The sequence below is a fragment of the Bufo gargarizans genome, unplaced genomic scaffold (genome assembly GCF_014858855.1).
Source record: "Bufo gargarizans isolate SCDJY-AF-19 unplaced genomic scaffold, ASM1485885v1 fragScaff_scaffold_459_pilon:::fragment_2:::debris, whole genome shotgun sequence".
Lineage (NCBI taxonomy): Eukaryota > Metazoa > Chordata > Amphibia > Anura > Bufonidae > Bufo > Bufo gargarizans.
Window position 1 is genome coordinate 262,638 of NW_025334120.1, and position 22,723 is coordinate 285,360.

The following is a 22,723-nucleotide window of genomic DNA, read 5'->3' on the forward strand; positions in this document are numbered from 1 at the left end:
TCATAATTTAGTGGTTTCTGCTATATCAGAGCTATTTGAAATCTATCCCTAAAAGGGTATATAATATTGAAGGTGCACATAGGGTCATTCAGAATAACTTCACACACACCCGCTACTGTGTATTTCCAAGTCTAATTCTGTCACTAAACCCATACCTGTCACCCAGCGCCTAAATACTAGGCCTCAAATTTAAATCCCTCTAAATCTCTCGTTACCGTTGTCCTGTTGTAGCTGGGAAAGTTATTTAGTGCCCGTCAAAGCACATTTTTTGTTCTGGGTTGAAGTACAATTCCCAATTTAGCAATTTCATAATTTAGTGGTTCCTGCTATATCAGAGCTATTTGAAATCTATCCCAAAAAGGGTATATAATATTGAAGGTGCACATTGGGTCATTCAGAATAACTTCACACACACGCTTCTGTGCATTTCCAAGTCTAATTCTGTCACTAAATCCATACCGGTGACCCAGCGCCTAAATACTAGGCCTCAAATTTAATTCCCTCTAAATCTCTCGTTACCCACCGCTGTACTGTTGTTGCTGGGCAAGATATTTAGTGTCCGTCAAAGCACATTTTTTGTTCTGGGTTGAAGTACAATTCCCAATTTAGCAATTTCATAATTTAGTGGTTTCTGCTATATCAGAGCTATTTGAAATCTATCCCTAAAAGGGTATATAATATTGAAGGTGCACATAGGGTCATTCAGAATAACTTCACACACACCCGCTACTGTGTATTTCCAAGTCTAATTCTGTCACTAAATCCATACCGGTGACCCAGCGCCTAAATACTAGGCCTCAAATTTAATTCCCTCTAAATCTCTCGTTACCCACCGCTGTACTGTTGTTGCTGGGCAAGATATTTAGTGTCCGTCAAAGCACATTTTTTGTTCTGGGTTGAAGTACAATTCCCAATTTAGCAATTTCATAATTTAGTGGTTTCTGCTATATCAGAGCTATTTGAAATCTATCCCTAAAAGGGTATATAATATTCAAGGTGCACATTGGGTCATTCAGAATAACTTCACACACACACGCTTCTGTGCATTTCCAAGTCTAATTCTGTCACTAAATCCATACCGGTCACCCAGCGCCTAAATACTAGGCCTCAAACGCAGCCGCCTGTCTACAGCCAATGTGGACAAGCTGACGTTCATAAAAATGAACCAGGCATGGATCCCACAGGATCTGTCCGTCCCTTGTCCAGATTAGACATTAACTACCTCCCCTTAACCATATATTATTGGACTCCAGGGCACTTCCTCATTCAATCCTATTTTTATTTTCATTTTACCATTATATTGCGAGGCTACCCAAAGTTGAATGAACCTCTCCTCTGTCTGGGTGCCGGGGCCTAAATATATGCCAATGGACTGTTCCAATGTTGGGTGATGTGAAGCCTGATTCTCTGCTATGACATGCAGACTGATTCTCTGCTGACATGAAGCCAGATCCTCTGTTACGGGACCTCTCTCCTCTGCCTGTGTGCTGGGCCTAAATTTATGAAAATGGACTCTTACAGTGGTGGGTGACGTGAAGCCTGATTCTCTGCTATGATATGAAGACTGATTCTCTGCTGACATGAAGCCAGATTGTCTGTTACGGGACCTCTCTCCTCTGCCTGGGTGCTGGGCCTAAATATATGCCAATGGACTGTTGCAGTGGTGGCTGACGTGAAGCCTCATTCTCTGCTATGACATGCAGACTGATTCTCTGCTGACATGAAGCCAGATTGTCTGTTACGGGACCTCTCTCCTCTGCCTGGGTGCTGGGTAGTGTTGAGCGCGAATATTCGAAAAGCAAATTTTTTTCGCGAATATCGCAACTTCGCGATTTCGCGAATATTTCGAATATAGTGCTATATATTCGTAAAAACGAATATTCGTTTTTTGTTTTTCCCCCCCCCCACAAAATTACAGTACACATATAATTGATTGTTTCCCAAAGGTCCAACAGCTCAGATCTTACTCACATTGCCTAGAAAGTGATTGAGGCGCGAATCTTCGTAAGGCGATTTTATTAGCGCACATGCGAATATCGGCACGTCCCAGAACAGAGGCAAAGGGCTTTGCATTCATACATTAGTGAATTGAGTTGCGAATCTTCGTAAGGCGATTTTATTAGCGCACATGCGAATATCGGCACGTCCCAGAACAGAGGCAAAGGGCTTTGCATTCATACATTAGTGAATTGAGTTGCGAATCTTCGTAAGGCGATTTTATTAGCGCACATGCGAATATCGGCACGTCCCAGAACAGAGGCAAAGGGCTTTGCATTCATACATTAGTGAATTGAGTTGCGAATCTTCGTAAGGCGATTTTATTAGCGCACATGCGAATATCTACACTTGTCCCAGAACAGAGGCAAAGGGCTTTGCATTCATACATTAGTGATTGAATTGAGCTGCGAATCTTCGTAAGGCGATTTTATTAACGCAAATGCAAATATCTACACTTGTCCCCAGAACAGAGAGGCAAAGGCCTGTGCATTCATATAGTATAGCACCATATTCGCGAATACGTAGAACTTCGTAAAATTCGATTTACGAATATTCGTATTTTTTATTTTACTTTCCACCTTACAGATTACATTGATCTGTACTCTGTCAACTACTGTCATCACCCCCCACTGTATCTCGATTGATTCCCAAAAGTCTCACATTCCCTAGAAAGTGATTGAGTTGCGAATCTTCGTAAGGCGATTTTATTAGCGCACATGCGAATATCTACACTTGTCCCAGAACAGAGGCAAAGGGCTTTGCATTCATACATTAGTGATTGAATTGAGCTGCGAATCTTCGTAAGGCGATTTTATTAACGCAAATGCAAATATCTACACTTGTCCCCAGAACAGAGAGGCAAAGGCCTGTGCATTCATATAGTATAGCACCATATTCGCGAATACGTAGAACTTCGTAAAATTTGATTAACGAAAATTCGTATTTTTTATTTTACTTTCCACCTTACAGATTACATTGATCTGTACTCTGTCAACTACTGTCATCACCCCCCACTGTATCTCGATTGATTCCCAAAAGTCTCACATTCCCTAGAAAGTGATTGAGGTGCGAATCTTCGTAAGGCGATTTTATTAGCGCACATGCGAATATCTACACTTGTCCCAGAACAGAGGCAAAGGGCATTGCATTCATACATTAGTGATTGAATTGAGTTGCGAATCTTCGTAAGGCGATTTCATTAGCGCACATGTGAATTTTGCATAGCATATGTATTATGCGATGCGAAAATTCGAATTATCGCATATGCGAAATAATAACGAATTTGAATAATCGCGAATATTTTACGAATATTCTTTCGAATATTCACAAAATTTCGCGAATTCGAATATGGGACATGCCGCTCAACACTAGTGCTGGGCCTAAATTTATGACAATGGACTGTTGCAGTGGTGGGTGACGTGAAGCCTGATTCTCTGCTATGACATGCAGACTGATTCTCTGCTGACATGAAGCCAGATTGTCTGTTACGGGACCTCTCTCCTCTGCCTGGGTGCTGGGCCTAAATATATGCCAATGGACTGTTGCAGTGGTGGCTGACGTGAAGCCTCATTCTCTGCTATGACATGCAGACTAATTCTCTGCTGACATGAAGACAGATTCTCTGTTACGGGACCTCTCTCCTCTGCCTGGGTGCCGGGGCCTAAATATCTGAGAATGGACTGTTCCAGTGGTGGGTGACGGGAAGCCAGATTCTCTGCTATGGAACCTCTCTCCAATTGATTTTGGTTAATTTTTATTTATTTAATTTTTATTTTAATTCATTTCCCTATCCACATTTGTTTGCAGGGGATTTACCTACATGTTGCTGCCTTTTGCAGCCCTCTAGCTCTTTCCTGGGCTGTTTTACAGCCTTTTTAGTGCCGAAAAGTTCGGGTCCCCATTGACTTCAATGGGGTTCGGGTTCGGGACGAAGTTCGGATCGGGTTCGGATCCCGAACCCGAACATTTCCGGGATGTTCGGCCGAACTTCTCGAACCCGAACATCCAGGTGTTCGCTCAACTCTATTTATGATCTAGATCAGGGATCAGCAACTTTGGGCACTCCAGCTGTTTTCAAACTACATTTCCCAGAATGCTTCATTCACTTCTATGGGAGTTACAAGAATAGTTGAGCAAGTGTGCATGCTGGGAGTTGTAGTTTCATAGCAGCTGGAGTGCCAAAGGTTGCTGACCCCTGATCTAGATGAACACTGTACCACACTTATAAATTCTTCAGGTTCTTGTGAGATATACCACTTCAGTTTTCAGATTGAAGGGTACAAAAGAATAAACCCGCTATGTTCTTGGATCAAACTTTTTAAAAGTTATTTATGACATCTATATAAAAAATATAATAAGCAAGTTAATATATTTAGACTGTGTCTAGATGAAAGAAGGTTTGTACACCAACACAGAAGAGGATTCTTTACTATAAAAGCAGTTAGACTATGAAACTCTCTGCCTGAGGAGGTGGTGATTAGTGATGAGCTGCAGGAGCTATATTCGAATTCACGATATTTCACAAATATTTTGTAGAATATTTGTCATATATTCGTGAATTCGAGATTATTTTATTGAATGTGAAAAATCGGCAATGAAAAAATCACGTAATGCAAATTCGTAACGCGAAATACAGGCGTGGGTCACTTTGGCTAAATTTTTTCAAGCTGCCAGAAGTTTCATGAGTTTCTCCTGACACTGGAGAAAATGGTTGGCATGGCAGAACATTACAATAGCTTTTATATGCAGATAGTCAAGTGCTCGCGATTGCGCTAATCGGCAGTGATTAGAATATTATTTTCGCACTACGTGCAACTTCTAATTTTAGCAGGTCTGACTACAGATTACTGATTGGTGCACTAAGTATTGTTGTGAAATTGACATTGCTTCCTTCTCATTGGCCCACAAGCAAGAAACAGATAGGAATTGTGTACTGATGGAAAAAATGCTGAATATTCGATATAACGAATATATAGCACTATATAAATATTTGCAAATTCTCAGTGGCGATATTTGCAATAAAAATTTGCTATTCGAATATTCGTGCTCAACACTAGTGGTGATTCACTAAAAGAGTTCAAGAGGGGCCTGGATGCATTTCTTGAATACAAAGTTACTAGAATTCTAGAGAACGGACATTTTGTCTTCCCCTACATCAACTTTGCAGGATAACAGGCTGAACTGGATGTATGTCTTTTTTTCAGCCTTACAAATTATGCTATTATGATAAACTGTACAGTCCTATAACTCCCCGTATACAATTTTCCCCTTTACAATCCTAACCCACTAGGAATATTGGTTTTAACAACTGCAAAACTGACAACAAGTCAACATGCATTGAACAAGAAGCACTTGCATTACTATAGTGACACAAACCTGACATAAGATGAAAACATTTAAAATCCCCACAGAAGAATCTTTGAGGTGTGAGGTGGAGCCATGTTTTCAGCCTGGTGTTGGATCTCACTTGTGGTTCAGTACATCCGGTATCTTTGTCCACTTGGACTGTGTATCAGTACTCTATCAGTTAATTGGCTCATTTGTTCTATTAACTGTATCAATGTGATTTTATTTTGTTTATTTTTGTAACTGTTTTCCTGGAATCTGTAATATCGGATATCCGCCTCCCTCCTCCGTCAGCTATTTTTAAATGCTTTTCACTTATGTCTTCTATAAAAGGGGTTACACCAAGGTATTAACTTGTCCCCTACACACAGGACAAAGGTTAAGCATCTGCTCAGTGAAGGTACGACTGCTGGGACTCGTCAATCATTAGAACGGGCGTCCTGTGTGTAGATATGAATGGAGCGGCAGGTCGACCATGCACACTGCCAGTCCATTCATTCTCTATGGGACTTATGGAGATACGTTTATATATTGTGAAACATGAATAGTAAAAAATAATTTAAAGATCATTTCTCTGTATTTCCATATTCTTTATTGTTTCTATGTTAAAAGGGTTATCCATCTTTGTTACAAAAAGTTATGGCTCTTGAAATGCAAAGAGGCAAACATGGGAAAAAAATTTTTTAATTGAAGCTGGTCATTAAGATCCTTAGGCCCCTTTCACACGAGCGAGCATTCCGCGTGGGTGTGATGTGAACGCATTGCACCCGCACTGAATCTGGACCCTTTCATTGGGTCTGTGTACATGAGCGTTGGTTTTCACGCATCACAAATAGCATGTTCTATATTCTGCGTTTTTCACGCAACGCTGGCCCCTTGGAAGTGAATGGGGAAGCATGAAAATCGCATCCGCAAGCAAGTGCGGATGCGATGCGTTTTTCACGGATGTTTGCAAAGAGATATTTGTATAACTTCAGTTTTTTATCACACGCGTGTAAAACGCATTAAATCTCATTGCACCTGCACGATAAAAACTGAACAACTGAACACTATTGCATACAAAACTGATTCAACTTGCTTGCAAAATTGTGCATTTTTCACTGAACGCATTCGCAGTGTATCCAGACCTGATCCGCTCATGATAGTCTGCAAGGGGCCTTACAGGCTTGGTCATTAGGGTTTAAACTTAGATTACAATGTTATTTTGACACACAAATACAAATTTACGAATTTCTCATTTTTATTAATCCTATTTGATTTCTCTTTCAGGATTAGTGACAGACTACAGGGTAAGCAATTTACTAGACTTTCCTCCTAAAGTTTTACTTACCTGAACAGAATCACTTTGCTTTCTTTACAATGGTTCATTCATAGTTAAGCAAAATCGTTATATACCTCATATCTACACATCTACACGCATCCATGGTGCAGGCCCTGAGTGGAAGGTGCGTAATACGAGGATTCTGTCGTTCACGTGAATCCCTGTCATGTCATCTACAGTCCATTACTGTATTTCGCCTGCAGGAAATTTATACAATTCAATAGCTAATATTTACAGTAAAATGAAACCTCACAATAGAATATGTAAATGCATGGGTTCTCAATTTATTTGTGAAATATCTATGCACATATAAATTCAGTGACTTTTTCTATTCCATGTAGATATACGATCAGATAGCTATTATAATAGGATGCAGGGTCAGAATCTCAACACTAGGGGCATACACTATTAGTATCCTGTTCCTGTTCTGACTGGACTGCCAGTCTAATTGGTTCAGTAGAGCGGTTCCCCCAAATAAACAACCCTTTCTCAAAAGGAATCATTCTTGGTGATCAGCGGACTGCTGTTTATCTGGATGATGAATCCTTAACCCCTTTGGTACCAGTGCCGTACATGTACAGCGCTGGAGCGATGTGTAAACATGGCGCCCGCTCGCATGTGCAGCGGGCGTCATTGCCGGCAGATCTCTGCTGTTTCATACAGCAGAGACCTGTGGCTAATTACCGTGACCGGCAATAATGCAGATCGCAGTAATTAAAGGCTTTAGATGCTGTGATCAAGCGAGACATTATGCAGATGTGTGAATGGACCCTTAGTTATGGTCCATGGTAGCAGAATCCCTAACTGAATTCTTGCATAACCCGAAACTGAACATTGTACGCTAAACTTGAAACACAAGTTTGCTCATCCCTAGTTGCGACCACAGGGGTGAATAAAGTGTCTTTCTTTTCACTCATTTTTGTGAAAGTGCTGCCATTTTTTAAAATTCTTATATTGTCCTGGATTTGTTGCTGGATCCACATTAATATTTTTATATATTTGGCCTGATGCCATTGTTATATATTAGGATTATTCCTGCAGTATATAAATCTTTTGCTGGAGGTAGCTGTGCAGTGTGTATGTATGTAAATTGCTCTTTTTGTAAGGCAAGGTAACCAAAGAAATGGCTGTTTAGGCAGTTTTTATTTAGTTTTTTACAATGTTCACCTGACAGAGTAGATAATGTGATATTTTTATAGAGTAGGTCGCAACGACTTGGCGATACCTAATATGTTTATTTTTTAAATTTTATTTTGGATTTACACATTTTTTGAAAAAACATGTTTTTGTGTTTCCATTTTCTGAAATCCATATTTTTTTTTGGGGGGGGCGACTCTTAAGTAGGATCTAATTTTTTGCTGGAAGAGATGATGGTTTGATTGGTACCATTTTGGGGCACATATGACTTTTTGATCCCTTGGCATTACACTTTCTGTGTTGTAAGGTGCTGAAAAAATTTGGCACTTTTTTTTTTTTTTTACGGCGTTCACCAGATGTGATATATTTTTATAGAGCAGGCTGTTACTGATGTGGCGATACCTAATATGTCCTTTTTTTTAAAATATATTTTGGTTTTACACAATGAGAGCAGTTTTGAAACAAAAATCATGTTTTAGTGTCTCCATTTTCTGAAAACCATATCTTTTTATTTTTTGGGCGATTTTCTTAGGTAGGGCCTCATTTTTTTGCAAGATGAGATGATTGTTCGATTTTTACTATTTTTGTGCACATATGACTTTTAATCACCTTTTTTTACATCATTTTGTGGGAAGTGCAGTGGGCAAAATTGCAATTCCATTATTTATTTTTTATGGCGTTCACCATGCAGTAAAAGTGTGTGATCCTTTTATAAATCAGGTCATTACGAACGTGGCATTACCAAACATGTTTAGTGTTGTTTATTTTTACATTTTTAACCAAATATATGTGTGGATATAGGAAGAAGTTAGCTTTTTTCACTTTTTTTCCCCTTTTTTTACTTTTTTGACTCAGACCCACTTGGTTCTTGAAGATCCAGTGGGTCTGATGCCTCTACAAACTACTGTAGTATTGTCATTCACAATAGGCCTGATCAGGCTCAGCTATACCATGGCAATCCAGATGCCTGTGAAGGTGTCCGGTTGCCATGGTAACCATCAGGACGCTGCCACAGCAGCGCAGCAGCCTGATGGGAGAGGGAGCTCCCTCTCTGTTTACCCTTCAAGCATTGGGCCGCTGCCACAGCAGAGCAGCGGCCCGAGGGTTATCCAGCACAGATGTCAGCAGTTTCAAGCACAGTGTCAGCTGTATGCACAGCTAACACTCTACCCCGTTGCCGCTCTGCAAACCTTGTCTTGAGGGGCTGGGGGGGGGGGCGAGGGAGGCTTGTTGCTTCACTGGCTATCCTGAATGGCGGGGGGCTAGTTGCGTAGCCGGATATCCTGAAGGGAGGGGTGGGGGGGCTTGTTGCCTCGCCGGCCATCTTGAAGGAAGGGGGGCTTGTTGCCGCGCCAGCCATCCTGAAGGGGAGGGGGTGACTGCTTGTATGGAGGCGGGGGAAGGGGGGGAGGGACGGCATCGGGTCTTTGCCACAACAGAGTAGCGGCCCGATGGTTAGCCCCTTCCATACAGCGGTCCCTAAGGAATGGAAGGGGTTATGTCTGCAGTTTGAAGCAGACTGTCAGCTGTATGTTACAGCTGACAGCAGAGGTCGCACTACATTTTTTCCAGAAGAGTAAAAATACTCCAACAATTATGTTGGAGTATTTTGAGCTGAGGAGTACAAATTTTGTACTTCACATATGTAATGCATAGACCCACAACGTTACGAGGCTGATATTTTCCGTTTCACCACCATGACGGCAAGATAGATTGATCCCTGACCTCTGTAGGGGCAGGAAAACAGAGAAAAGTAAATTGTCCCCGCCACCAACCTCTTCAAGATTTTCCTGCCCCTATAGTGGCCAGGACAAAGAAAGGCCTCTGATCGTTAGGGAGGTGAAGCTGGATTTCTGTTACCTTCGTGCACAGTGTGGCCTCACTGGGGGCTGGAGCCTCCCTTGACCCAGTAATTGCTGTGAGGACTCCCCTGCTCGCTGGCGGTATGGGACGAAAGCTGGGCAGGGAAGAAATGTGGACCTCGCATCCGTACATCAGAGGCCTGTGTGCCGCACTGGTTTGCGCGTGCGCGTCTTCCTTTCCTCTGGTGGGATAAAGTGGCGTGATGACACTGTGGGTGTCCCAGAAGTGAGATTCAACGGCGGCAAGTATGAAAATGCAGGAAGCCATGGTGGATTCTGATCTGAGGATCACATCCACACACAAGTCGGCCCCTGAACACCCTAGAGAGCTGGACACTCCTGCATCTGTGACAGTAAGTCCCCATGTGGGAACCCTACCTGCATAATATTTACAGAACTGGGGTTTGGACAAGAAATATATATATTCTTCGGGGTATACATTCTGTCAAGGGAGGGGGGCATATAGGCTGATTGTTCCTTTCTGCTCAATAGGGTTCTAAAGAGGCGCAAAAAAGGACCAAAAAGAGTATTAAATGTATCTTGTGCTTCAAAAAGCTTCCTGAACATTATACAAAAAAATTGTGCAAAGAATGCATTTCAGACGTTGTGAGAGGAAACACCATCTATAATGGAGGAACTTAAAACACTAATTCATGACTAAGTTAGATCCTCCCTGAGTTCACTTAACTCCTTAAGGACACAGCCTTATTTCACCTTATGGACCAGGCCATTTTTTGCAAATCTGACCAGTGTCACTTTAAGTGGTGATAACTTTAAAACGCTTTGACTTATCCAGGCCATTCTGAGATTGTTTTTTCGTCACATATTGTACTTCATGACACTGGGAAAATGAAGTAAAAAAATTTCATTTTTATTTATAAAAAATACCAAATTTACCAAAAATTTGAAAACAATTGCTAATTTCCAAGTTTAAATTTCTCTACTTCTATAATACATAGTAATGCCTACAAAACTAGTTATTACTTTACATTCCCCATATGTCTACTTCATGTTTGTATCATTTTGGGAATGATATTTTATATTTTGGGGATGTTACAAGGCTTAGAAGTTTGGAAGCAAATCTTGAAATTTTTCAGAAATTTTCAAAAACCCCATTTTTAGGGACCAGTTCAGGTCTGAAGTTGCTTTGTGAGGCTTATATAATAGAAACTACCCAAAAATGACCCCATTCTAGAAACTAAACCCCTCAAGGTATTCAAAACTTATTTTACAAACTTTGTTAACCCTTTAGGTGTTGCACAAGAGTTATTGGCAAATGGCGATGAAATTTGAAAATTTCATTTTTTTGCCACATTTTCCATTGTAACCCATTTTTTCCACTAACAAAGCAAGCTTTATTGCCCTGACTCTGCTGTTTACAGAAACACCCCATATGTGGCCGTAAACTACTGTACGGGCACACGGTAGGGCATAGAGGGAAAGGTGCACCATATGGTTTTTGGATGGCAGATTTTGCTGGACTTGTTTATTTACACCATGACCCATTTGAAGCCCCCCTGATGCACCCCTAGAGTAGAAACTCCATAAAAGTGACCCCATCTAAGAAACTACAATCCTCAAGGTATTCAAAACTGATTTTACAAACGTTGTTAACCTTTCAGGTGTTGCACAAGAGTTATTGGCAAATGGGGATGAAATTTTGAAATTTCATTTTTTTGCCAAATTTTCCATTTTAACCCATTTTTTCCACTAACAAAGCAAGGGTTAACAGACAAACAAGACTGTATCTTTATTGCCCTGACTCTGCCGTTTACAGAAACATCCCATATGTGGCCGTACACTACTGTACGGCCACACAGCGGGGCGTAGAGGGAAAGGAGCGCAGTTTGGTTTTTGGAGGGCTGATTTTTATGGACCAGTTTATTTACACCGTGTCCTGTTTCAACCCCCCAGATGCACCCTAAAACTCCCTAAAAGTGACCCCATTTTGGAAACTACGGGATAAGTTGGCGGTTTTGTTGGGATTATTTTTAGGGTACATATGATTTTTGGTTGCTCTATATTACATTTTTGTGAGGTAAGGTTACCAAAAATTGAAATTCTGAAATTTCATCTCCATTTGCCATTATCTGTTGAGGAACACCTAAAATTTGTAAAATCAGTTTTGAATACCTTGAGGGGTGTAGTTTCTTAGACTCTCGGAGTAGGAAGCAAGCTGGGCGTATGCCTCCTCGGCTGAGAACATCCGGCGGGCCATAGGGGAGTGTGTGTCTGCGTGTGTATGTGCGTGTGTGTAAATATTTATTTGGTGTGTGTGTGTGGGGGCACGGGTGTTTGCGTACTTTATCCCTAAAACTAAAAGAAGAAAAAAAAAGTCTAACTAAAAAAAAGGGTGAAATATGTGAAAAAAAAATTCCCAAAAAAAAATTGCAAAACCGCTGATCAACCGTCCAAAGTTGATCAGCGGTGGGGTGTGCAATGCGCTAACAGTGGCCGGACACTAAGAGTGCAGGCCACAGTCAGCGTATGCACAAAAATAAAATAAAAATGCCTGCGCCCCCCAAAAAATTTCACCATCACCACTCAGGATCGCAGGATGGTGATTGGTGGGGTAAAATCACACCACCGATCACCATTCTGTTCCGGGTTATCGGGTCCTCAGAGACCCGAATAACCCGGAAACGCAGCAAACCGCAGGTCTGAATTGACCTGCGGTTTGCTGCGATCGCCTACACGGGGGAGGGGGGGGGTCACAGGACCCCCCGGCGCATTTGCCCCAGGTGCCTCCTCAATGATTTGAGCAGGCACCGGGTTCCGATCACCGCCCGCCGCACGGCGGTGATCGAAAATACACAGGGCGAACAGGTACGCCCTGTGTCCTTAAGTACCAGGACATAAGGGCGTACCTGTACGGATGAGGTTAAAGACTTCAGTCCGGGTCCTCTTCCTCCAAAGAGACAAAAAATGGTGGTCCCTTCTTGCTCTGAATTCGAGAACAAATTGGATGAATCCGAGCTTTCTAGGAAGGACGAATATCCCCTTTCAGAGGGGGAAGTTGTGGAGGACGTGAAAAGAAAATTATATTTCTCCTCTGAAGATATGGCACACCTACTAAAAGCAGTTAGGGCCACAATGGGCATGGAAGAGGTCCAGAAACCAGATTCTATACAGGAAGAGATGTTTGGGGGGGTTAAGAACCAAAAGTTCAAAGGTGTTCCCCATAAACGAAAATATAAGAGATTATTCTGGACGAATGGTCTGAACTAGAAAAACGCCTGGGCATTTCAAGGAAATTTTTAGAAACTGGCTCTTGTTTGATCCCTCCGAATCAAAACTATTCAATGATATTCCTAAGATAGATGTACAGGTAGTGAAAGTAAACAAAAATACCTCCCTACCATTTGAAGATTCTTCCCAACTGTGGGACCCGATGGAAAGGAAAGCAGAGTCTCCTTCGTAAAGCTTGGGAAGCGGCTATGTACAGTATTAAAACTAACATTACTGCAAAGTCGGTGGTGAGATCAATGTACTTGTGGTTAAATGAGCTAGAAAGTCACTTAAAAAACAAAACCCCAAGGGAGGAAATAATATATTCCTTACCCCTACTCAGATGTGCCACAGCTTTCCTAGCAGATGCGTCGGCTGAGACAGATTCTCTGCCAAGGACGCAGCACTTCTAATTTCGATAGAAGGGCTTTATGGATGAAGTCGTGGTCAGGTGACAAGGCCTAAAAAAAAAAAAAAGCTCTGTTCCATTGCTTTTTCCAGAGAGTATGTCTTTGGGCCAGTTTTGGACAAAATCCTGGAAAAGGCGATGGATAAGAAAAACGTTTCCTGAAGAGAAACCTCAGAGGATTTTTTTTTTCCTTTCGTACCTATGGGGCTAGAGACAGACCCTGTAGGGGAAAAGGAAAAACGGGGAGGTGGAGCTACCCAAAGGGTGGTCGAGGTAGGGGGTTCCTCCTTAATCCCCAAAATAAGACCAGTGATAAACTAGGACGCCAGGATTGGGGGAAGACTAAGAGGGTTCCTCTCTCAGTGGGAAAAAATTACCTCAAATCCCTGGGTATTAGATATAGTGGTAAAGGGATACAAGATAGTTTTCCTCTTCCCCCAAACAAATATGTGATCACATCCCCATCGTCCATACTACTGAGAGAGAGAGACTCTGGATGGGCGCCCTGGAAATGTTAAATCTGGGGGCAATTACACAATCCCCCCCCCCCCCCCCCCCTCAAGAGAAGGAGGTTTTCTGTTCTTAGTAGATGGACCGCTCAGGACAATAATAAATCAAAAGGAACTAAACAAGAACATCCTATACAGAAAATTCAAGATGGAGTCTTTGGAGTCCACAATTCTGTTAATAAGACAGAATGCGTTAAAGTGCACAGCAGATCTGAATATTACCATGTACCAATCAAGACAGAAGTCTCAAAAATTCTTAAGATTTGTGCTAAAAGACACTACAGGGAAGGTTCATCATTTCCAGTTCTCGGCCCTCCCTTTCGGTATTTCCGCGCCCCCGGGGTTTTCACCAAAATCGTAGTAGAGATGGTAGCTCATCTAAGGAACCAAGGTCTAATGATACCCTACTTGGACAACTTCCTATAACTAGCGAACTCCAAAAAACTGATGGAAAGAGAGCTAAAATCCTTAACCTTATTGGAGAATTTGGGATGGATCGTAAATTTTATAAAATCATGCCTTCTTCCCCAAGCAAAAATACTTTTTGGGGAAATTATCCAGGATTCACAAAAACAATCCTCATTCCTTCCAGAAGAAAAGACAGTGGGCCTAAGAGAAAAGGTCCAAGGGTTCCGGAAAGAAATGTATGCTCCATCAGAGAGGTGATGAGCCTATTAGGGGCTTTAACTTCTTGCATAGCATCAGTCCCCTGGGCTCAGTTCCACTTCAGGGGCCTTCAGCTATGGTTACTGAGATGTTGGGACAAGAGACAGACTTACTTAGACAGGAAGGTACTGATCCCACAAAATGTAAAGTAGTCACTCACATGGTGGACCCAGTCAAAAAATCTAGCAAAGGGACTGGCTTGGCAGAAGACTCAAGGGACATCACGTAAAAATCTTATCCGATAACATAACAACTGTATCCTACTTAAGGCAACAAGGGGGAACAAGATAAAAAAACGAATGAAATTGTCAGTGAAAATATTTTCATGGACCGAAGAAAAATCTGTATCGGCGGTGTGTCTAAAAGGTTCTCAGAATCAGGTGGCTTTTTTTTTTTTTATCCGAAAAACCCTAGAACAGGGCGAATGGTCACTAAATCCAGGAAAATTCTGCCTGATAGAGATGGGGCTCTCCAGTAATAGACATATTTTCCTCAGGGTTAAATGCAAAAGGGAAAAAATTCTGCTCCCTAAACTCAAGACAACCCATGGGCAGTAGATGCTTTGTCCCTGACTTGGGATTGGACTCTGGTTTATGGAATTTCCCCCGTTTCAGCCGATTCCAAAAGTAATCCAGGAGATTATCCACGACAGATCAAACCTTATTTTAATAACTAAATTTTGGCCAAAACAAAATTGGTTCTCGATCCTCAAAAATATAGCTGTGTCGGATCTGTGGGTACTTCCTCCCAGAAGAGAGATCATGACTCAGGGTCCAGTAATGCACCCACGTCCAGAGTTTTTCAGGTTGACAGCCTGGATCCTGGGTCAGAAATCTTAAAGAGCCAGGGGTTGTCAGAGGGTCATTTCCACTCTCAAAGCCAATAGAAAAAAGTGACTTCTGAGATTTATTAAAAAATCTGGAAGAGGTTCTGCTCCTGGTGGACAGGGAGAGCAAAATGTATCTGCTCCAAACATACAGAAATGTCTAGATTCTCTGTAACGTGGGTTAGATTTAGGCCTGCGTCCTTCGACCCTGAAGGTGCAGGTTTCAGCCTTAAGTGTCTTCTTTCACTCAGGTTTAGCTGAGCACAGGTGGATTAGGAGATTTTTCAGGGCAGCTTGCCGGCTAAGACCCTTCGTTAGACCTAGAATCCCAATATGAGATCTAAACATAGTACGTCCACATATCTGGAAGTATTTAAAGAATTTAGAAGGGTTGACAATCTGTCCAGTTTGGAGGAAATAATAAGGGGAAAGCAACCTCTAGGGCCTCTATCGCCAGGTGAATTAAACAGACGATCCACGATTGTTACAGTCTTCAAAATCTTCCTTGCCCTGTGAACGTTAGGGCCCATTCCACCAGGGCAGTCTCTTCTTCCTACCCAGAAAAAGCAGGTGCTTGGTTTGACCAGATATCTAAGGCCGCGATTTGGTCCAACATTCATACCTTCATAAAGCACTACAGACTTGACTTGTCAGGATCTTCAGAACTATCCTTTGGTAGGATAGTCCTCCAAGCCATAGCCCCCTCTTAATTAGGTAATCTGGTAGGTATCCTAGCTTGCCGTCATGTTGGTGAAATGGGAAAAATTATATGCAGTCATGGTAGATTAATGGAAAAGGAATTACCGGTAAGTCTAATTCAGTTTTTCTGCAGGGAAACCATTGCTAGTCTCTCATGCAGAAATAAATGTAGACAATTTTACATTTATCTAACATCCTACACCAAACATAAGACCACTGCTGCCATACACAGCGCCCGCCTGACGCTGCCATACACAGCGCCCCCCTGACGCTGCCATACACAGCGCCCCCCTGACGCTGTCATACACAGCGCCCCCCTAACGCTGCCATACACAGCGGCCCCACTGACGCTGCCATACACAGCGCCCCCCTGACGCTGCCATACACAGCACCCCCTACACAGAGAGAAATACTGTGTGCACATTACATACAGAAAACTGCACAATAGACTGTTTAGTCTACTTTCACACTAGTGTTTTTGGCAGATCCGTCATGGATCTGCAAAAACGCTTCTGTTACAATAATACAACCGCATGCATCCATCATGAACAGATCTGGCTGTATTATGTCTTTTTTATAGCCATGATGGATCCGTCATGAACACCATTGAAAGTCAAAGGTGGACGGATCAGTTTTCTATTGTGTCAGAGAAAACTGATCTGTCCCCATTGACTTACATCAGTCTTGCTCCGCACCACATCCCAAACAGAAAAAACGCTGCTTGCAGCGTTATTTTGTCCATGATGGGAGCACAACCAAATGAAATGGAATGCATTTTTGTGACTGAAATAAATCTGCAGATCTTATGTGCATTCACCCACTTCCGCGAGCAGGTAGCAGATCTAGATGCAGAAAATCTATATGAAATCTAAACCAAAAATATAAAGTACATAAATCTGCATATTTATTGTGGTTTGGTGCTTTTTTTTTTCTTTTGTGTGTATTTTTTGAAGTCTATGGGGAAAACCACTTACATAATGTGCAGAACCGCACAAACAATTGACATACTGCAGATTTTAAAATATGCAGAACAGGTACATTTCTGCACCTAAGGAAAAAAGCAAAGTGTACATGAGATTTGTCAGATCTTATTCACTTTGCCGGTACTGTATTACGCTGCACACAAATCTTATGTACATTTTGCAGATTTTTTTCTGTGCTGAATTTTACCTGCCATGCGGATTTCCTAATCCGCAGCATGTCGATTTTATTGTGGTTTTAAGCTGCAGATTTCACTCTTTTCCATGAAGCGTGAGTGGCAAAATCGCATCTAATCTGCTCCAAAATTCGCAATTAGAAATTGCACATTTTGGTGCAGCTACGTTGCTATGTAACCGCACATAAATCCACACTGAAATTAGTGTGGCTATGGGGTTCACCCGCACTTGTTTGCACTTGGGTTATAGGTAACTGCACACGAGGCAAATTGCTTGCGGTTTTTCAACACAGGTTTTCTTTCAGAAAAACAAGTGTAATACAGTACCAGCAAAGTGAATGAGATCTCCCAAATCTGGTGTACACTTTGCATATTTTATATGCATGGGAAGTGACCTACCATGCGGATGTTAAAACTGACAGAGCCATGCGGATTTTAAAATTGTGCAATTCCGCACCTTAGGGCTTGTGCACACAACTGTATGTATTTTCCGGTCCGGCAAAAAATTGTATAAGAATAAGACATTATTTTTTATTTTTTTTGCGGAATGACTTGCAGACATACAGACACGGTATGCACACAGTCATCTACGTTTTTTTTGTGGCCCCATTGAAATGAATAGTTCCGCATACGGGCTACAAAAAAAACTGAACGGACACAGAAAAAAAATGCGTTCATGTGCATGAGCCCTTAGGTGTAGGGGTTTTTCACATAGATTTTAATGGGTTTTTAACATAAACACGTTCTGCATAAAAAAGTACAAAAACCACACCAATAACACCTCAAAACCGCAATCAATAGTGCAGACTTATGTGCATTTTTTTAATGTGGTTTTGGTACAGATATTCTTACATTCTTATGCAGCTTGGAGATGTATGGAAGATCAATATCTTACAGCTAAAAGCCAATGGGTGTTGGGTCTCGAGAATATTTAACATGTCAAGATCTTTGCAAATCCAGGGATTAAGGCTAGGTCTACACATCAACATTGTGCGAGCCATAGGGCACAACTACACTGCAACATGTGTCACACGACAAATTTTATAATGGTAGTCTATGGTGTCGCACTACGACATAAAGCGACGCAACAGTCGCAGAAAAATCTATTTTGAATGTTTTTTTTGTGACAGTCGCAGCATGGTCGCAGTGCGACACCATAGACTACCATTATGAAAATTGTCGCGCGACAAATGTCGTCATGTAGACCTAGCCTAAAGGGGTTGTCTGATCTTCTAAATATCTCAAAAACTACACATAAAGACCATAGAATAACACCTGGGATAACCATAAAAACGAGAGGGGAGGGTATAAAAACCACTTTCCTTGGAGAGTTACGGGACGCACAACAACCCAATGTGCCAAATAGGGGTACTTGAAGATGCTGTCTCAACAGACAAAATCCGGTTGAAGAGTATCAAGAGAAATGAAGAAAAGGAGATTTCTCGCAGGCGCTGCTTGCCGAAGAAATCTTATCAACTGCATAGTCCTCAGGGGCAGACTTGGAACTAAAAGTGGTCCTGGGGGAAAAAAAAATGACCCAATGTTGTAGATGAGTCCAAATTGACAGAAGACTGGGGCTACACAAGTAGGCCGGCCAACACAAGCTATAAGTAGGCAGGTACAACAGAAGTAGACTGGGCCTGCAATACCGGAGTGCAGCACAAATACTGGTCCAGAAAAAACAAATACCACAATGCAGAACAAAATACTGCCCTATCACCTTACTGAGGACAGTGATACAGTTGACTTCAGGAGGCCACCTGTGGCTTCTACCCAGATGCATAAGTACCTGATGCTCCAGGATCTGATCATTATGTACCTGGACTGCAGACATGAGGAGGGCCAAGTGCATTGGCCCCACTGTGAAATTTCCCTGTGGAGTATATGGCCAGTCTACCATTAGTAGTCTTGGTATATCCATTTATTTGTGTAAAATAGCAACACTGTGTGATAACTGAGAAAGGGGCTGGTCCAGCCGTGAAACACATTCCTATTTTACACAAACGGATATACCAAGACTACTCAGTTGAAATTTTTCTTTGACAAGCAGTACCCACAAGAACTCTCCTTTTCTTCATTTCCCTTGATATCTTCAAGAAAGGTCATCAATATCAGACCAGTGGGGGTCCAACTTCCAGCCCTGCCAGTCAGCTGTTTGAAGCTTATACAAATGAAATGGAGCAGCTGTATTTACATTGATCCGCTGCTGCAATGGCGAGCTGGTTAAGGCCTCTTTCACACTACCGTTTTTTTTTCCGTTTTGCGGTCCGTTTTTTTGCGTTCCGTATACGGAACCATTCATTTCAATGGTTCCGCAAAAAAACGGAATGTGTTCCATATGCATTCCGTTTCTGTATTTCCGTTTTTCCGTTCCGTTGAAAGATAGAACATGTCCTATTATTGCCCGCAAATCACGGTCCGTGGCTCCATTCAAGTCAATGGGTCCGCAAAAAAAACGGAACACATACGGAAATGCATCCGTATGTCTTCCGTTTCCGTTCCGTTTTTTCTGAACCATCTATTGAAAATGTTATGCCCAGCCCAATTTTTTCTATGTAATTACTGTATACTGTATATGCCATACGGAAAAACGGAACGGAACAACGGAACGGAAACGGAACCACAACGGAAGCAAAAAAACGGAACAACGGATCCGTGAAAAACGGACCGCAAAACACTGAAATGGACATACTGTAGTGTGAAAGAGGCCTAATAGTGAGGAGAACACATGAGAGCTCGTATGAGCTCTTCGTTTTCTTCAAACAGCTGATTGGAATGGGTGCTGGGAGTCGATCTAATATTGATGACTTATCCTGATAGATCATCAATATGAGAAAACCAGACAACCTCTTTAATTTCAGGCACTTTTATGTGGAAACTCATTTGAATATTAAAGTTAAAGAAGAAACGTAAAATCTGTTTGCATTCTAACTGCTGACAGCACAGTTCTAAACATGTGAATATGTCTGCCTTGGTTAAAGTTTTATATTTTTATTTTTATTTTGGAAAGCATTGGCAGATCCCACTGGGAAGAAGGTTTCGATCTCTAAAATTGTGGTTTGTCTTAAGAATGTATGGCGTGACAGGACTTCAGGATTATATACGAAAGGTAAATAGATTTAAGATCGCAAATAACAACGTAACACAATTTTTCTTTCATGTGGTCACGTTACCATTAGCAGAAAATAAATGTAGGGCTCATGCACACTGCTGTAGCTGTTTTTGTGTTCTGCAAAACATGGATACTGGCTGTGTGAGGTCATCATTTTAGCCCCTTGCCCATAATAGACCAGTCCTATCCTTGTGTTTAGTCAAGACAAGAATAGGACATGTTCTATATTTTTGTAGGTGCCATGGAATGGACAAACAGATGTGGACAGAATACGTGTTCTAGCTGCCTCTTTCGCGGCCCCATTGAAGTGAATGGGTTGACATCTGACCCGTGAAAGAGTGCGGATCGGATGCAGATAAAAGCAACGGTTGTGTGCATGAGCCCTTACACAGTTATTGTTGCTTGAAAGTTATACTGTTCTGGCACCCCTCCTCATGCTGGCATTTATTTAGATCGCTGGAGCAAGTGCTGCAGTGAATCACTAGCTTCAGCAGCATGTGCAGTATGTCAGCACCTAAGTATCCGCGTAGGAACGTCTAGGAATTTAAAAACTAATGGGGTCATTTATCAAACTGGTGTAAAGTAAAACTGGCTTAGTTGCACATAACAACCAATAAGATTCCACCTTTCATTTTCCGAAGCAGCTGTCAAAAATGGAAGGTGGAATCTGGTTGCTATGGGCAACTAATCCAGTTCTACTTTACACCTTTTTGATAAATGACCCCATAAGTTCTGTACTGTGAGATTTATGTTTAATAACATTTACTGCTGACAGTTTTGTTCAGCAGCGCTTTAAGTAGTTCAAGACCTGGCTTTCTGACTTTTTCCATCTTTTTTACATGTATATTTTAAGTAAATTATTAAAAAAATGTTTTTAGTGATACATGGGGCTTTATTTTTATCATTTTTATTTTGGCATTTTTGTGTTTTTTTATTTGGGGTTTTTAATTTTAAAATGTTAAGGGGGAAAAATAGTCTTTTTTTTTTCTAAAATCTTTCAGTTAATTTTGTCCTATTTCTGTAATGGCCATTTTGATATATGGGATGTCGCCTGGGGCAGGGCTAGAAGCTGCACCGATGGCTTTAAAAAAAAATAAAAAATAAAATATATATATATATATATATATATATATATATTATATCTTTATTTCATAATTTATTTTACTTTTAAACTTCGGGGCCATTTAATATTGCATTTAAAAAAATGTTATCGCTGATTCCACCTGTAACTAGGCTGACATGTTAGCCCCAATTACAGGGAGAATACAGCCTCCAAATAAGACATACAGCCTCACTACAGAGCTAATCTAGGACTGCTAAGACCCTGAAACTAGCACAGACACCTGGCCCCATTTGATCATATGATCGCTAGGACTATTGCCACCTCCAGATCTGTGTAAAAAGTGGTTATTGAACATTGTGTATGCAGCGATGGAAAAGGAGGAGACAGTAAAAAAAAGTCCCTGCGTTCTCTATGGGGAGCCCTGTTGCCAGTGATAATGGGCTCCTGCAGCTGCGCAGTTAGCTGTGATCTCTGCAAAAGGATTTAGAAACGTGCTTGCATTGTGTATGACCACTATAGTAGCTTCATGGAACGATGTTGGCAGGGCCCCACCCTCCAGAGCATACATAAATAACTTGCTGAGCCTCTGACTCACTTCCTCAATCTGGAAATTGTACCACTCCACAGGGAAGCCATCCGGACCAGGAGTTTTTCCTTTTGCCATAGATCAGGCATGGCCAACCTGTGGCTCTCCAGCTGTTGTAAAACTACAACTCCCACCATGCCATGCTGTAGGCTAATAGCTGTAGGCAGTCTGTGCATGCTGGGAGTTGCAGATTTACAACAGCTGGAGAGCCTCAGGTTGGCCAGCCCTGCCATTGATGATATGGCATGTTGGATTTCCTGCAGGACTATGGGGCCATCTAATAACTGCCTTTCTGAATGCACTAGCTCCCTTACTAGGATAGTATCCAGAAAAAGTACTACCTCCTCTGTGGTTTTAGTAGTTTTAGAGGAATATAATGAGGCGTAGTAACTAGCAAATTGGTCACATATTTCCTCTGGTGCAGTAAAAAGAGCTGGTACTACTGTTAGTGGGACTTCTGTTTTGGCCAGGTACGCCAAAGCTCTCCCACTCCTATCCCCTTCAGAAAAAATGTTCAGTTTCTGAACCATAAGGCGCTTCTGGGTAAATTCAGTTAAGTATAAGTTGTATTGTCTTTGAGCTAGTAACCAAAGTGAATGATGCTCTGGCGTGGGGTCATCTACATATGCTTTTTCTGCAACATCTAATTTCCCCTCTGTATTCAGAATGCTATTATTTTCCCTTATAACCATGTTATAAGGGAAAATAATACAATCTACACAACCTTGAACCCAAACCTGAACTTCTGTGAAGAAGTTCGGGTCTGGGTACAACATTCAGTTTTTTTATCACGCGCGTGCCAAACG

The 22,723-nt window shown here is 41.6% G+C and overlaps 1 protein-coding gene across 2 annotated transcripts in view; it reads left to right on the forward strand.

The window, feature by feature from the left end:
* The window catches only part of LOC122922544 (aromatic-L-amino-acid decarboxylase-like), a 287,546-nt gene that overhangs the window by 204,269 nt on the left and 60,554 nt on the right, over positions 1–22,723 (forward strand). For both annotated transcript variants that reach the window (XM_044273181.1, XM_044273180.1), the window contains exons 11-12: positions 6,613–6,632; positions 20,167–20,265. In XM_044273181.1, the coding sequence (XP_044129116.1) occupies positions 6,613–6,632; positions 20,167–20,265 (119 nt within the window). The remainder of the gene's footprint in view (positions 1–6,612; positions 6,633–20,166; positions 20,266–22,723) is intronic.